Raw genomic sequence first — 16,913 nt, forward strand, 5'->3', positions numbered from 1 at the left:
AACAGGACATTACAAAACAAGGTTTGGCCATTATTCTCAACATTTTTTTTAAAGCCAAAGTTCCACCCGATGGACTGGTGGAGTGCTTAGTAAACGTTCTAGGGAAAAGGGTGGTAAAAGTGTGGAGCCATACATCAAAGCTTGATGACAGATGAAGGGATATGTCGGCCATTATCAGGCGCCTCCTAGGCTGTGGTGTGGAATCTGAGTCGTCAAGCCTCGTCCGGGACGTCTCCACTGCAAAAGAGAAAAGAGAGCATTCATACTTTATGAGCATTCATAAAGTACACAGTGCCGGTAAAGTGTTCTATGTCATATTACGCACTTGATGATGGGCATGCAATATCCGACGTGGGGCACTAATAATGCATTTAATGTCCAAACCTGCAGATTTGCATCTAACCACAAGCCAAAATCCAAATTTTTTAAAGGGCTGCAGTTTTTTTTTTTACTTGCCCTCATTTAGGAACTTTGTAATTAATAATATAAAGTTCCTTTTTCTGCCACCAACAATGTCTGCCTGGGCCTAACGCCAACTCAAAAAAACGTTATTTCTTGAACTGTCAGATTTCTCTTAAAAATTACTGGTGGGTTGAACTAAATCGTCCTACAATACGCCAACACACAGCCAAGAAGGCAGGTAAAAAGACTTGCTTGGCATTGATGCTATAACATCTGTGACAGCACTTCATTATAACCTGTGACATAATAGAAATAACCATTGGTGACTACAACATGGGAAGGGGGGGGGGAGAAGGAGAAGGGGACTACCTCCACAGATTTTGCTCAAATCTTTATTGAATGCATTAACAATACACATATATGCATTTCTGGTTACTCCTCCCCTTGTCTCTGTAAGCACCGAAAAAATGGTGTGGATACAGTCTTGTTCCAAAACAGTTCATATGTGCCAAGTCATGAAAAGGTGACTGGCATTATTGTAACAGCACAAAAATGTGTGTGCTGTGAAGAGTATACTGGCCCATGCCACCACTGGACATCAGTACGTCAGTTTTGTCTGTAGTGGACATATGTAGGTGTCCATATAAGAGCTGATTCATGTCCCACAAATGTGCTGAGGGCATCCGGTTGTAGCCCTTTTGTACGTCCCATTGGAATCTGGAAATGGTATATTTTCCAGGCATGTATTGAAAGGTTACACTTCATGCTCATATTAACCTTTAAAGGAAACAAGAAGACAAAATACAATTTTGTTTTATTCGAAAGATCAGGTGTTTTATAGTGCCCCCAGCACACTTCCGGCAAAAAATGATGCTTTTCTGACCGAGAAATTACACAATATAAGTCAAAATTTTGATTCTGCCGCTGAATTGTGTGTGCCGTGATGTCAGCGATGACGTATTCAGGACAGGTATTTGAAATGAATGTTAAGTATGTTGACTAGCTGGCTGCAGTGAATGGCAAAACATCTTTCATTGCTTTGTTTACTGTCGTCCTCTAGATGGCGCCACAATACCACTCAGGCCCAGTGTAAAGCACTCACTTTGTTTTTGACCAGATTTGCACCTGGCTTTTTGTTACGGTTGATAATCGTTTCGTGAAACATTGGGTATGCTCAACAAACAGGGTCATGTAAGACAGCGTTCTAATTGGACAGTTTTGTGTGAGACAACCCCAAAGTGCTGGACTGCTGTGCAGCTATAACAAAGCGTGCAGTACGCACTGCTGCTTCAATGTTTAAATGTTCATTTGTAACTCCAATTGTTTACCTCACCATTGTTACTGCTATAAAAAGAATATGCCTTAAATTTAAGCGTAAATAGCTCGTTCTGCATAATGTGCATTTGCTTTTGCAGACCTCATCCAATCGCAGAGCTGCCCATAATATGTCATAGGTTCTAATTGGGGAAATGAGTTAGTGAGTCGCATGGCCATTCTCTTTTTTCCTAATTATATAGCTTATTTAAGGAAGTTTGGATCAAAAATGGTATCAGTGTTATCCTAATGAGGCAATCTTTCAAATGAACCAAATTTGTATTCTGTCTTCATGGCCCTTTTAACCTTCACACAGTTATTTGTAAATAGGCATTAACATTAATTCAATGCACCTACATGACCATGCAAGTGAAGCTAAACTCGCTTTACCGAAATTTTGTGTACCCATATACTGTCAGCAGACTGCCTTGCAAAAATTGTTATAGAAGAGCAGTGCTTGAACAGTCCTGTAATTTTTACAACCAATTTTAAAATTTGTCACAAGTGAACGTCCGTCCCTCGATCGGGTGTACCACTTCCATGTTCGTACTTGGATGTCCGTTATGCAACCGTAAAAGTACATTTAGAAACATACATGCAGTGAATTTCCTCTGCAACATTTGCAAAATGAGATCAAGACCATTTCGTTCTCAGTCTTTTTTGCAATTCTTGGATTTATCAGCGTGGGCACTGCATTTGCCGCCGTGCTTCGGTTGAAAAATTATAAAAACCTCCCACCTCATAATGAATAATTATTGATCGACTTTGAAGAGCGCGGGTGCAGAGCACGCGTGTTGCTGCCGCCCCTATCCGGCCCAAGCACTGGCGGACACGTGTTACACGTGGAAATGGAGAGGAGGAAGAGAGCCGCTGCTTGGGAGCTTCCTGCCCCACATTAGAAAAAGCGGACTTCGATCAAATGTTTCCTCTCCTGCCACCTCGGGCAGCGTCCAGCTCTTCCAGGAACGCGGACGACTTTCTCCCCTAATTTCGCTTCCCGATGCCGTTCTGCCAACACGGTGCGATAAGGGCCGATCAGGCAGCGCGACTGGCCGCTGGTGCGGGGAAGGCGCACCCGAACGCGCGTGACGCCCGGAAACGCGTGGAAAGGGTGGCCCGCCGCGGCTCGATGAGAAGTGGCGGACAACGGCGCGCAGCGACCGCAGATTCCGGAATAAAACCGATCGGCCGAGGCCGCGCGCGGGAGCGAAAGTAGAACAGGCGCACGCCACGCCCAGCGAAGGACGCCCTGTGCTGGCAGGCTGCGCGGGGAGCGGCTCTCCCAGCGCCCCGGGAGGGCTCCCACGACAGCTGATCGCTCTCGAATCGCTTTGTGCTCCTCGACCGGGCACAGCCAGACTGGGCCCCCGCTGAACCGAGCGTTTAAGAAACCGCTTTCATAATACGGTGCCGCGGAAGCTGGACGGACAGCATGCGAGCCTTGAGACACGGCCGGTCATACTGGGTGCGCCAATGAAGCTGGACCACAGGCTGCTCTGCGCTAGAACGCAGCAGTTGCTCGTCCCATGCGATTATCGCTAGAGTAAATCGATTAACTCGATGGAGAGATGAAATGAGCAAAGAGTGCACCGAGGCATCGCAAGACAGGAATGGTTGGACGAAACACCATGCAATAAGACGCCCTAGTCCTGCAGTGGACATGAACGGGCTGATGATGACGAGTCGAAATAACGTCTTGCCTTCGTAGTGCGCATGCTTCCGTAGTGCACAGCCACCTCCTCCCAGAATCTTTTCAAAAGAGGGACTTATACACCCCCCCCCCCAAAAAAAAAAAACAAAAAAAAATATTTCACAACCACGAGCACCGCGCCCAGGGATTTATACACAACCCCCAACATGCCCCCCCCCCCCCCCCTCCCCACCTTCCAGGAGGATTTTGACACATTCCCAAAATCGAAATTCTGGATAAACCCCTGCCTTCAAAGAACTGTGCAAACGAGAATTTAGGCCTGACGCTAGGTGACAGGAAGCAAGCATGATCATAAGCCCCTGCAGTTTGGTCGACACACACAGGATGCGGGGGAATGGCAACAGGTGGACTAACGGGATGGCTACACAGTGACGGCAAAGCTCGGTGCGGGAAGAAAATTCGGGGATAAACAATGGCTCCGGATGGGAGCTGTTGGATATTTGGGGGAAAGTCTTGCGTCATCAAGCTAACTACGACGCAATGAGAAGTTCAAAACTCGGGGAATGCCTGCACAAGTTGGCCAAAAGCCCAGACGCTGGATACCCCGTATTCGTCTACGAGTGACATCCAGTAATGAACAAATGACCGGTTGCTGACTGCATGCTTCGCACTCGCGATGTCGTTTGATGGTGGGCATGCGTCATACGTGCGTACGTGGGTATTGGCCGATGCGCAGATGCCCTTACAGCTATCGGCTATGCCCTTCTCGGTCACCTCATATGTGGATATGTGTGCTGTGTGTGATGACATGGGTCCGACACGACGAAACTGTTCCACATTTCAGACAAGATCTCGATGCCCTTTCTCCGTTATTTCGTGCATATGCAAGCACGCGTCGCTACGCACAAGGCGAGGCGGCAGCTTTCTGTCGCAACGCGCGCTATGCAGACATCTCATAACGTCCAACGCTTTGCTCATAGGGAACAACTAGCGGCGTGGCAAAGTAAGGCATCGGCTTCGCAGCCGATAGGAGGCAGGTTAGACGCCGGCCCCGCGTAGCGAAAGCCTCAAATGGCCCATTGAGCAAAAATCACTGTCCTTCCACTCTGTGAAGAAGGATGACCATCGAAGCTTGGCGCAGTGCAAGGAGTGCACGAAACAAAACAATTTTTTTTTTGTAATTTGCGATTGAGCATACTTCCTAGCTAGTTAGCTGAATGAAACTTGGAGGATAGTTTTACTCCAGTTTTGTCCGCTTCTCTCCCGCGTCGTAGGCGTCTTACTGTAACAAACCAGCCCAAACTACTCGACCACGGAGGGCAGCAGTCAGGTCGCATCGGGCCGGGAGACGTCCACGTTGAAATCTCCCCCCAGCCGAACAGGGGTGTCAACGGTGCGCGGTGAAGCCTGCCTGCGCGTTCCACACTGAGTAGTGAGAGGTGCTCGTACACGCCAGTGCACAGCACATGTAGAGAGCGGAAGAACGCAGCCTAACAAGCGAGTAGACAAGCAGATAAATTCTCTATCGCCATCAACACAGCGGCCGGAGCGAGCAGCGGAGAAACGCGTAGGGGACGGATAGAAGCCATTCGAAAGCACAAAGCAAAGCCCCCTCCCCCCCACCCCCCTCGCCCTTTCCAAGCGGGGCAAGATTGCAAAGCCCTTCGACAGGGCGGGGAGGAAGCAAGGTGCCTAGGGCGTTCAACTGGACATCCATGCTTTCGCATTCACAACCCATAAGTGCTTGTGCCCTCGGACTTTTCTTCTGTTCACTAGGTGCTAAAGAAAAGGCTTCATGCAAAGGCGAAATCCAGTTTGCTAAGCGCGCAGTGCTTTCGCACTAAATATATCTTAGCTCACGTACATGACAGCACCGTGACGCCTCCGGGTAAGAAGTCAACGCCAGCGTAACTATAGCGACTGCGGGGATTTGGCTCCGCTCAGCTGGAAATCTTCCCCGGAGCCAGCTTCGCTAACTCAGTTACGATAGGGATTGTGAGTCTTGACAGCTTCACATGGCCCAGAAAATGGGGAGAAAGAAATGTTTTCGATGCAGAACGTCTACATCCCATGCCGAAGGACGCATGAAAATGCGCTCATTCAGTATACTGTTACTGTCACGGCAAAGACGAAGCTAGATGCTGCCGGGAGACGGGATCCGGCCAATATGGTCCCGGACAATTTGGTGCAAATTATTGCGGTTAATCAGTTCACCCACATCAGTTCGTAACTGATGGTATGTTCCCTTGTATTTATTTTTCATTCGTTACTATTATCATTCTTTTTTTTTTTTTTTTTCATGCTAGCTGCACTAGCCGGGATACGGCCCGTTTGTCACATGGCCTTTGGGCATAGGCCTGTTGGTAATAGGCCGGTAACATCTTCATGGGAGGATTTGTCACGGGGGGTGTTCGTCCCAAAGAAGCCAGGTAATTTGATCTTTTGTGTTGAATCCAGTAAAAGGGGGAGTTTAGAGGCGCCAAGAAAGCGGCATCCAGCAAGAGAGGAGGGAAGCCAGGTGCTTGGAAGAGGGGTGACGATTAACTACCCTCTGTTCCCGGGCGGCTTGGCTGTTCTCGAGCCGCTCACCAGAGCGGAAAAATATGGTTGAGGCTTCGAAGACTTTATGCTAATCAGAAAGGCCAGTGAAAGTCATGTGATTCGAGCCTCCTTTTTTATTTTTTCTCCTTCCGGCTGTCGATCCGAGGCTTTTCAGCAATGAATGCCAATCAACATGGGAAAAGAGGGTTGCGTGATACGTTCAATTCGAGCTTCTCTTTTGCAATGATTCTTTCCAGCATCGATCTGCGTCTGCACGCGCTGCCGGTCTGCCATTCTCGGCAGTCGCCCCCGGATATATAAACAAAAGGGCGCATCGCGTCATCCTCAGCTTGTGGCTGAGGATGTGACGACCAAGTGATTGTTAGGTTTAACGCGCCGACGCAACGCAGGCGATGAGGCGCGCCGTAGTGGAGGGCTCCGGATTAATTTTGACCACCTGGGGATCTTTAACGTGCGCCGAAATCTCGTACACACGGGCGTTTTTGTTTTTCGCCTCCATCAGAAAAGCGGCCGCCGCGGTCGGGAATAGAACCCACGACCTCGTCAGCGCAACGCCTTAGCCACTGAGTGTGACGACCATGTGACGAACGGGCCTACACCCGCATGAAAACGTGCAGTATGTGCATGATGAATGCCTTGCCATCCCGCTGCAGTCTCCTTTAACACCTTGAAACTTCAAAAATAATGCTAAAACATTCGCAAGATTCCGCTATTTCCATCACTCATCTAAAAAGTAATCGCTACAGATCACTCATCTACAAAGTAATCGCTGTTTACGGTGCCAAAGGCTTGACCTGGGACCATTTTGTCCGGTTTCCACTCGGGACCATATCATTCGCGCACACTTTGTCCGAGTCCATGCTGTCCTACACCCCTGGGCGACGACTGGTACAAGACAACCGTTGCGGGCTACCTCTCACCGAAGAGGACAAACAGAGCGAGTGTTTCGGCCATCATGGCACTCGGCCTTCTGGCGACACGGGAATATCCGAACGAAAACTAGAGACCTCGCAGCAGGCCTGGGCGAGGAGAGCTCGCTCCCCGCGGCTGCTCACGAGCGGCGAAGTGCGAACAGCAGACACCACGCGGTCACAGCTGCAGCTATTCCCGTCGCATTTTAAATACATTGGCTTCACTTCCGCACACTTTGTTTCGCTCCCAACCGAAGCGCCTTCATCGTTCGAGCCGGCTGCAGCCGCGCGGTCCACGCGCCGGAAAACGCCAACAGTGGTCAGCACGCAGGCTCGGCTCGCCGTGAGAAACGCGACCGCACGAGGTCCGTGGGAAGAGCACACCGTCCAGGGCGCAGTTGGACAAGTCCGCTGCCAGCCCCACTTTCTCCGTGCCTTGTTTCGCGGGCTAAGTGCCGGCTCAGCCAGACCCAGCCGAAGCCAGGCGAGAAGTGTATCGCCACCCTGGGCGCTCCATGCGCGGCCCTCCTTGCATAACTGAAAGGAACAGCACCGTTCTGCGCAAAATGAGACTGTCACGACGCTCACGATGATGCGCGCAAAGAAAAGAACCGCCGCGGGAGCACGAAAGCCCCGCTGCCGGCGTCGAGCACAAAGACGCGAAGAATAACCAGCCCTTCTACACGCCGCGGCTCGGCCTGCGCGCACGCAGTCCCGCTGGGCCGTAACAGCGGGTAGCAAGCCATGACGGCAACGCACCGGCGACTCGGATGCTCCCTTCCGGATGCGCGGCGCGCAGGCCCGATTTTCGCTCGCCGTGTCAAGTTGAATGCCCGGGAGGCTTTTGAGAGCGAAGAGGCGCAGTGAGCCCGGGCGTTGCCGGTGACAAGTACAGGTAACAAGTGCCTCACAGAACAGCCTCTGTGCTACATAGTCATGGCGACGTATACCAGGGAAAGTAGCTCGGCAGCGGGTTATGCTGAGCACGCACGCGGCTTTGCCGGTTCCACTTCAAGCGGAGGGGGAACGCGGAATACCCGCTGTTCACGAAGTGCCCGGCTCATCCAAAACCCCTTCCCCGCTGGCTTAGCTAAGGCAAAGAAGGCGACACGAGAAGACGAGACACGGCAGGCAAAGATATCTCCAAGCCACGCAACGCCCGTCTGCACTGCCGCGCTGCAGCTGGCTGCAGCGGGGCGAACGGTAGCCGCGGTTTGCAACTCGGTCGAAGCCAGCTTCCGGCGGTCCCAAAGCTGACGAGTCCTGCGCACTTTCCTGCCTCCACGCGATGGCAGCAGCAGCAGACCCGACTGTGGGCGTGCGCAGCCCGCCGAGAAAAGAAAGCCCTTTGTACATCGGCAGGCGTGCGCTACGCAGCCTCGGTCTCCAACGACGATGTGGGGAGCTTTCTCACGTGAGCCCTCCTCGATGGTGGCCTTCGAGACGCCGATTTCAGCTCGCGACGCGTGGCCGTCGCGGCAGCAGCGGCCAGACAGACCGGCGGACAGCGTCGTGACCCGAAGGGATCCGACAGCGTCACGCTCGCGCGTCCACCATTGTTCGCTAACACAGCCGCCAAGGGGGAACCGCGTCTCTTTAAGGGCCCCCCGCTATTTTGGGAACGCGAGTGGTTTGCGCCTTGCATCTGCTGCTGCTGCTGCTGCTCGGAGGCCGGCCCAGGAAGGCCCCCGGGGGTCGGCCGGGTTACGGCGCTGCTCGGCGCAGCACGGCCCTGCTGCCTGGCCAGCAGCCCTAATGCGCGATATGCGGGGTCGTAACACAACTCGCAACTACGGTGCACCCTGCAAGGTCGCCCCTCGCGCGGGCCACACGTTTCGGAATGGCAACACTTCACGCAACCTTGCCGCAGTAATTAACAAATTATGTCTTCGAAACACCATACATTAAGGAAATTAAGGTTTACCACTTTGAGAGGGCTGTCAGCACTTTTTGACATTACAGGTGCCCTCACGCCATTAAAATACACATCTACACTTCGTCGAGGACAGACATGCCTCAAATCACAGCTTCCGGTACACAACACCTTAACAACCGCGTGGGTTCGAGCTAGTTGGTAATCCATTGTACGAATTTCAAGCGCAAAAATTCAGACAGGGGACTGTCCCGTTCGCTCCCTGTCCGAATTTTCGCTCTTGAAATTCGTACCAAACAACACGTCCCCCTGTTACCGTGCAGTGTGCTCAGACAATTGATGACACCGATCGAACCAGCGCGTGGGAACTGGACTGGGCCTTGATTAGCAGCGCCCCCTAGAAGGCCATTTCTGCGGCACGTATCAGCACGTAGCAGCATGGGTGGGGTCGCCTTGTGCGTTTATATCGCGTGAGTCCCCTTCTTCCCTCCGAGGGTCGGTCGCGGGATTGGCCCGGTCGCGTAGCAACTATCCCGCGTGTGACCGCTTCGATTCGAGTAAAGCGCATCCGTATGGCAGGGCTATACCGCTGAAAGCTTCCATCCCACTGCCGATGCAGCTCGGTGGGAACACGACCACGCCGCGAACGTAGTCTCTTTAAACGAGGCGAAAGCTATCTATACCGCAACCAGATCGACGCTGCTTTGCGTGGTCTAGACGCTGTCAAAGACGATGTAATTCGTTTGTATTGCCAGCAGAACGACAGTTACGACCGCTTTCCGCAATCACTGAGGCTTACCACTGACACCCATCACCACAACTCCAGTGGTCAGCCAAGAAATACCTCGAGTATTAAAAAAAAATGTCCCCAAAGCGTTTACGTGCGGTCCCCGGGGGCCTTTGTTTGAGTTCAGCGCAAGACAGCCCATTGCTGAAGGTGGCCTTCTTCCAGCGCCTTCACGATGACTAGTGTACAGGCACGGCGCCATGTAATAGAATTAACGGCACGCGCAGTGGCCCGTGACAGCGCGTGCCCCCTTTAAAATTCAATACTTGAACTGCAGAAAGTCGGACGACCCGCTTTGGAGGTCAGCGTTCGTGCGTTCGCAGGGATTAATCATGAAAATGGTCGACGCTACGGGGGGTCACATAACAGATCCATGTCCACACTGTACGGCAGGACGCCTACGACGGCAACCGGTTTACGCGAATCCACGGACATTAAAGAAGGCGCTACTGGTCGAACGTAATCCTCGATGGCGGCCGGCGGTCGTGACTGCCGCATCTGCAGCAGCCAGTCGGCGGCACGGGTCAGGCGCAACGAGGGAGAAACGCGGCAATTTCATGACCACTACCTCTCCCTGCATGCGGCGAACAAAGGTGGGCTCGTCAGCCTCTGCGCAACCCGTGTACACGCCATGGAAGTATACAAGGCGGGCGACCCGCGCGCCGGCCACGGTCGAAAAGCGCGGGCTACTTTTTTACAAAGCACGCACACTGGGCAGGAGGGCGCAGTGTGTACGACGAGCAGTTTTCCGCGAAGCTTTCCTGGGAACCCCGGGCTCTTCCTGAACAGCAACAAAACCACGAACGCCCGCAGCGTGGTCGCCCATCGGTCGCGGCACGACGACGCAGCGGCCCGCGAACGTTTCCCTGTCGTCGAGGGAGCGCCCCGATGGCCACCGATAGCGCGCCAAATGAGGCCCCCCGTGCAGCGCGGCCGCGCTGACATCCACTTCATTCGTCCCGATACACTTCTGCCGCTCGCGGCAAACACCAAAGACGATATAGCTTGTATCGTGTGGGCGTATCAGGACTATCGAACCAAGCACACTGCCTGGACCGGCGCGCCCCACCAGAAAAAGCGGACCACGAAAGTTGGCTTGGGAGCAGGAGGCCGCGATGTCAGTTTTTATGCAGCCGTCGACGTGTTCTGCCGCAGCTGATGGCTGACGAACCACAGGATTAGCCAGAATAAGCTCCCAAGAAGAAGAAAAAAAATCCAACTGTTCAGTCTCTGCTGGATAGCGAATTCGATGACCAGGGTAAACTGACGCGCTTCCTGACTGCGCTGGTTGAGTCATAGTGCTCAAATACATCACGCGTGCAAAGCCACCGCCTCCTGTATTTTTTTTTCCTTTCTACCGCTGACACCCGCAATTGGCGCCGACTTCAAACCAACACTTATTACAATCACCTCCATCTCCACCACATATCCCCTACTAACTACCCACTTAACTGCCCCCAATGCGATGAGCCTAACACCACAGCTCATCTCGTCTGGACGCGCCCCGCCAACCCTCCACCACCCAGATCCCCTACCCTTGAGCAGTGGGAGTGCGCGTTGCAGAGCTGCCAGCTCGAAGACCAGGAGGCCCTGATCTCTCGGGCGAGGATGGCAGCCGCGGCGCGCGGCCTACCGAATAGGATAGCCGCCCACAGCTCCTAACTCTTTTTCTCCCCTACCCCGTCCCTGTTGTTTCAATAAACGTTTCTCTCTCTCTCTCTCTCTCTCTCTCTCTCTCTCTCTCTCTCTCTCTCTCTCTCTCTCTCTCTCTCTCTCTCTCTCTCTCTCTCTCTCTCTCTCTCTCTCTCTCTCTCTCAAAATAGAGGAGGCGATGGCAAAGCTATGCATGTTTTCGTACCGCTACCACAGGCACGGGGGAATTGAAGTTCGTATTTTGTTTATTTTGTGGTCTTCAGGACGGTGGTATGGAGACGAGCAGGCCGTTCCGTTGACCCCCCCCCCCCCCCCCTCCCGACCAAGATCCAAACCTGCACGTGTCAGTTATGCTAAACCCTTGATTTCTTGCTAACCTGGGAGTGGCCCGACGGCTAATAACGGGCTCGTTGGAACCGCTACGAACAAGGATTCACCGCTCATTGACACCTTGCCATTACCACGCTGAAATGTAGATCATGAACAAAACCCCCCTTCCCAGTCTGTCTCCAGGAAAAAAAAGAAAGAAACAGTTTTTTTTTTTTTTTTTTCAAATAACTCGTAAAAACAAACGCCGAGACTTTTCGTGCCCCCTCAATTCGCAGAAACGGGATAAACGTTCTCGGGCGGCGTGACTCGCGCTCAGAGCCGACGGCGCAGTCGCAGGCCAGCCAGCGGTGGGCCGATTGGACGCGCCGACTTCGGACCTCGTCAAAGCAGGACGCCAAAAGGCGCCCGAGGCCCACGCGTGCGGCACGCACCGCGGCGGTTCTGAAGCGGCCGCCGCGGCCAGATTCGCCGCGGGGTCGTCACGCCGCGTGACGGGACGGCGGCGCTCGGCGTGGGCGAGATCGCCGCATGTGCCGGAAGGCGTCGACAACTCCGTCGCGCTCATCAGGGCTGCCGCCGAAACTTTCCTCGCGCTCGACTTTCTCTTCCTGGCACGCGCGGGGGCATTTATTTATCCGCCTCCTGAACCGCCGCGGGTTGGCGGCCGAAAAATAACGCGCGCAGTCGCCGGGTGATCGGCCGAACAGGACGAGTTTGAAACAGGGGGAGATCAAGTGCTGTGCCCGCCTCCTTGCTTCCAAGGGACGAAACCGCGGGCCTAGGCTTCGAGCGACGATTATCCAGTGCAAAGCATATGGCGATCTGTGTCTTCGGAACAAACGCCAGTGGCCAAGCCGACAATCGTGAAAAGAAGACTAGCGCATAGGCCGATGCTTCCGGGCGGAAAGCGTAGCTTGAGCGCGAACGAAATTCCAACATGCCAGCGTTATAACCGCATAAGGAATGTGTGCTTTGTATTGGCTGGCAGATCGCAAGCCGAATAAGTTACGCCGCATAGAGGTCGCCATATGCTACGACCGTCTCACCCCGCACTGTTACCTATATAAGCGCAGCACGTGCGTGCGATTGAGAGCGGCGACGCACCACGGAGCCGTTACAAAGACCGTCGAACACGGCCCTGATTTAGTACACAGTGACGCATTACATCGAAGGCAATGCGATATGTGGTGCAGGCTGGGAACCTCTTTCCCTCTCACAGTCACCTCACCTCACCAGATAAACCAGTCCGACAAAGAAAGCCAAGGATTCGCCTAACGCGTAAACACGTCAGACATACACGCCCCCGTCCTGGGATCATCCGCAATCGGCTTTGCGTGTCGACGCATGCGGGTTAAGACTAAGCTGCCTCGTTACCGACTTAAAGGGGTCCTGAAATACCTTCCGCCGATGCATGGATGTACAGCCGGTAAAACGCTTGTCTATAACAGCGATTTCAAATTCAACCAGCTACATCCGAAAACTGCCGAAACATACTCGTTCCAAACATGTCGGAGGCAAAAGCGAAGGGCTAAGACTTCAGAATTCCGCAGTAGTTTTATTCAAATCCCGCTCCGGCGGGGCAGGATAGAGCTGAGAGTACGAGCGCTGTGTTATAGACAAGCCTTTTACCGGCTGTACATGTAACCAAATAAGACAATGTATTAGCAATCTCCTCCCGCAAGAATTTTGTTAAAGCGATGAGTGTTAGCTGAGAAATCGTAAATCAAAAACCGCGCATTATCGTCGCGCCGCGTTTCCTCCGCCTTTCAACTTACTCTCCGCTGTTGACGGCGCGCAAGCCTTCCCTCCCGTGATGCTGCGCTCCTCGGCGGTGACGTACTTCCGCTATCGCGCTGCTCATACTGCCGTCTGCTACGGGCAAGCTTTGTTGACACCTTGAATCCCTCACTCCGCTCAAGGCTGGAAAAGCGAACGAAAAATCTGGCCGAATTTGTGCGGCGGCCTGGCCGTGCCCTTTCGCGGTGTGCGTTGCTGCAGGGCAGCACGTGACTTTTAATCGGCGGCGAACTCGCAGCCGCTCGGGGACGATCGTGCGCTCGGTTCCTCATGCCCCTCATGCACCGCGCACTGTTTATCCAAAAAGCGCCGTATCAGATGTGGCCCCGCTGGTGCCGGGTATTATTTTGCGGTGGTGGTAAGTCCTGCCGGCGGCATGTGAAAAAGACATTTTAAACCGATACAGAACCCGTGCACAAAACGCTTCAATCATGTGACCAGTTCAGCTTGGGGCGACGCGTGGTGGAGAGCGGCAACGTTGGCAAAACATGCTCCGGCGCGGCTCTGAGCTTTTTAGCGCTGGAGCGAGCGCCATTTCTTTGACAATCTCAAACATCGGTTGCCTTGGCAACAAGGCACAAACCGCCCCAGACGTCAGTTACGGTTGCGTGATCCCGGTTCAGCTCGGGGCCCCACCTCGCGACATGTGGGCACTGCAGGCCCACTCCCATTGGGAAGTGTGAGATGCGTTTGGCATTACAGGAGGCGATGGTGTGTGTGTTGTGGACGCCTTTGTTTCGCGATGAAATGCGACGTTGTGCTTCTGCGGGTGGATAGTGCTTCCCATGGTCTGGATTATCTTTCTCGAGCGACGTACGACTCAACCTCGCATGGGGTATGTGCAGTGTGCGTGGCTAAAAGCCATCTCGGCTTGCGCGCCAGAGTTAAGTGACTTGCTGTTCGTCCCCGCAACCGCGCGCGAGGTGAGTGCCGAATTTACGAGTGGCAGGAGGAGGCAACCCATCGTCTGTCAATCGCGGTTCGGACTTGCAACGCACGTTGTGACGTTGTGTTCGTTCGAAACGCATCTCTGGATTGTTTGGAAGTTGGATAAAATGTATGCGTCAAACCCCGGCATTCGGCTCAGGGCGTTCTCTGCGATTGCACGAAAGAAGTGCCACAGGGCTTCAACGCTTTCTTTATGAAACGTACTCAGGTAAGAGAATATCCATGTCGTGTTATGGCCGTGTTGCATTCAATACGAACGGTTAAGCGTTTGTTTACACTTGTTTCGTTTGTCGTAAAATGTCCAAGCACTCCGACACTCCGCTGGCAGATCAGCCGGCGAGCCGACGCTGAGCAGACGACTCATCTCTTTGCCGGAAGTGCGTGAAAAAGCCGCCAAATAGCAGGATGTCTAGGTCATGACGAACATCTGGGAATCGATGATGTAGACATGTGAAGATGGCGGCGTCCAAAAACACGAAGGAAAGGGTGAGAAAAAAGCGACAAACTTTGCAACAAAAGTGTGAGCTTTCCGCTGCGCGTAAAAGAGTAATACTTGGCCCAGATGACCTTGACGACCCAATCTAACGATTGCGCTACTTCATTTAGTGTGCTCAAAACGCCTTTCAGGGCCCCTTTAAGTGGCAACAGAGGAAGGCCGAACCGCACAAGCGCAGGGTCCAACTCAGGCACGCAACAGCTACTAATATAAACAATATTAGCTTAAAATATGGAACGAGGACCAAAACGTCAAATACCGGGGACGCATCCTTCCAGTCCTAACAAAGCCGCTGCTCGGAGTGCATCGGTCGTGTGTAGTATGAATGATCGTACAATCCGGGAACGCTGGGAACGCTGATTGGCTACAGCATTTCACGGGGACCACCAATAGTGCAGCCGTACTGTTCAGAGCTTCGTGCGTCACAAGGTGCGTCACAAGCAGTCTGCGGCACGTCAGAGCGCGGCAGTGTAGCGGCAAGGAAGCGGTAGGTGAGCACGGAAAGAAAGAAATGATCTTTGCTGCGTGTTTGTGCGGCCCCTGCTTTACGCAGATGTGTAATATTTGGTATACAGTGTCGTGAAGGGGTACTCTAGCGATTGCGCGATTGAAATGGCGACCTTCAGAAGCCTATTGGCCCCTTTAAGCGCATTTTTCTCCCTAATGCATAGCGCAACACTTACGGATTTACAAAATCTTAACCAATATCAAGAGAGTGAAAGTTACGCGCTTTTACACGGTCGATGACGTTCCTAGCGTTCAGTAAGCTAACCTAGGAGTGGAAAGTGCATTAAGCTGTCAGGTTCGCCCTTTAGCGCGCGCGGACCACACGATTAGAAGTGGACTTGAGCGTAGTGGCGGGAAAGCGACCCGTCAACTCCCATTCATGTTCACAGGCGCGCGCGCGCGCACACACACACAACGTGCCCAGTTTCCCACAAATATGCCCACAAGGTCCCGCGGATCGTTCCCTCTGGCGTCACCCATCGCATACGAGCGTCGCCCGAAGGCTTTCCTCGCTTTGCTCCTCGCACTGTGTACAAACGAAGCAAACGTGGCCTTCGGCAAACCGAGTTCCAGTCAGGCTTCCGGCGGCAACTTCCGGCCGCCAAGAAGCTTCAGCGTATACAAAATATTACAAACGCACCGGAGACTACTGTTGACGCACTTCTGTTTTCGCGACTCTGGAGACCACCTAGCGCGACAAATGCGCCATTCTTACGGCAGGCGAAGAGCCGAAGCTGCCGAAGGGAAGCGCTGGTCGTGCCGCTCCACCGAAATTAATATCTCCGCGGCCATGCGTAACGTGCGCGTCAGGTGGCGATGCTACACGAGTCGGAAAGCACCGGACTAATGAGGTGCTAGGCGACATATAGGCGCGCGGAGGACTCTACGACAAAGGTTGTCGTGAAACTTTCTAGTGAATAATCGAAGTAAACTTTTGTCCAGGAGTACGGTACTCCGATGAGTTTTCTGCGCGCGGCGTCTGTGGCGAAGTTCCTCGTTTCCTCTGGTGCCGTTCGCTTGCCATCCAGACATTAGGCGAATAAGCCGATGCACGCGCCATTATCTACCGAAGTGAAGTTGAAAGGGACATTGAAGTGTAAAGCCTGATTGGCCTGTACCGGAGAATATTCTGCCAAAGACCGCGAATACGAATATACCCCTCGCGGCACGGCGTGAAAGCGCCGCTACAGGCATTTTCCAGTAAAACGATTTGTGACGTCCAAATAAGAACAGAGCGTTGTTATTTGTACGTCACTAAAGTTAAAGTAAGGTAGGGACAAGTAAATGTAAAAAAAAAGTAAGGGACATGTAAATGTAAAATATTCTGCTGAAGGCATTTATAAAAACACAAACCTCAGCTAGTAAGCATTACAAAGCAGGCTGGCGCATTATCATTTCCGTATGCGGGTAAATATTTCACATTGGAGCACAAGTGACGTAAAAAAATATGCGGATTAACACGAACGCTATCGTATCTGAAGTTACTGCTTGCGTCTATATATGTATATTAAAGCCAAAGGCAAGTAGTCAGATTATGACTGCAGTCATTTATGCTGTCCGGCGGTAGCCAACTTTACTACGGATCCACTGCGCCCTTTTTTTTTTTTTTTTTCAACACCTTCCCCCGGATGGCACCGCAGCACGAGAGCGCTAGGCTGGGTACAGGACTTACTCGCCACCCG

General features: G+C 52.8%; 1 protein-coding gene across 1 annotated transcript in view; it reads right to left on the reverse strand.

The window, feature by feature from the left end:
- Window positions 1-16,913, reverse strand: part of Spir (spire type actin nucleation factor) — a 246,504-nt gene that overhangs the window by 23,497 nt on the left and 206,094 nt on the right. The window contains exon 9 of the mRNA XM_077686600.1: window positions 134-237. Coding sequence (XP_077542726.1) covers window positions 134-237 — 104 coding nt within the window. The remainder of the gene's footprint in view (window positions 1-133; window positions 238-16,913) is intronic.

This window comes from Haemaphysalis longicornis, unplaced genomic scaffold (genome assembly GCF_048455015.1).
Source record: "Haemaphysalis longicornis isolate Haplotype H1 unplaced genomic scaffold, Haemaphysalis longicornis Haplotype H1 scaffold_1, whole genome shotgun sequence".
NCBI classification, from domain to species: Eukaryota; Metazoa; Arthropoda; class Arachnida; order Ixodida; family Ixodidae; genus Haemaphysalis; species Haemaphysalis longicornis.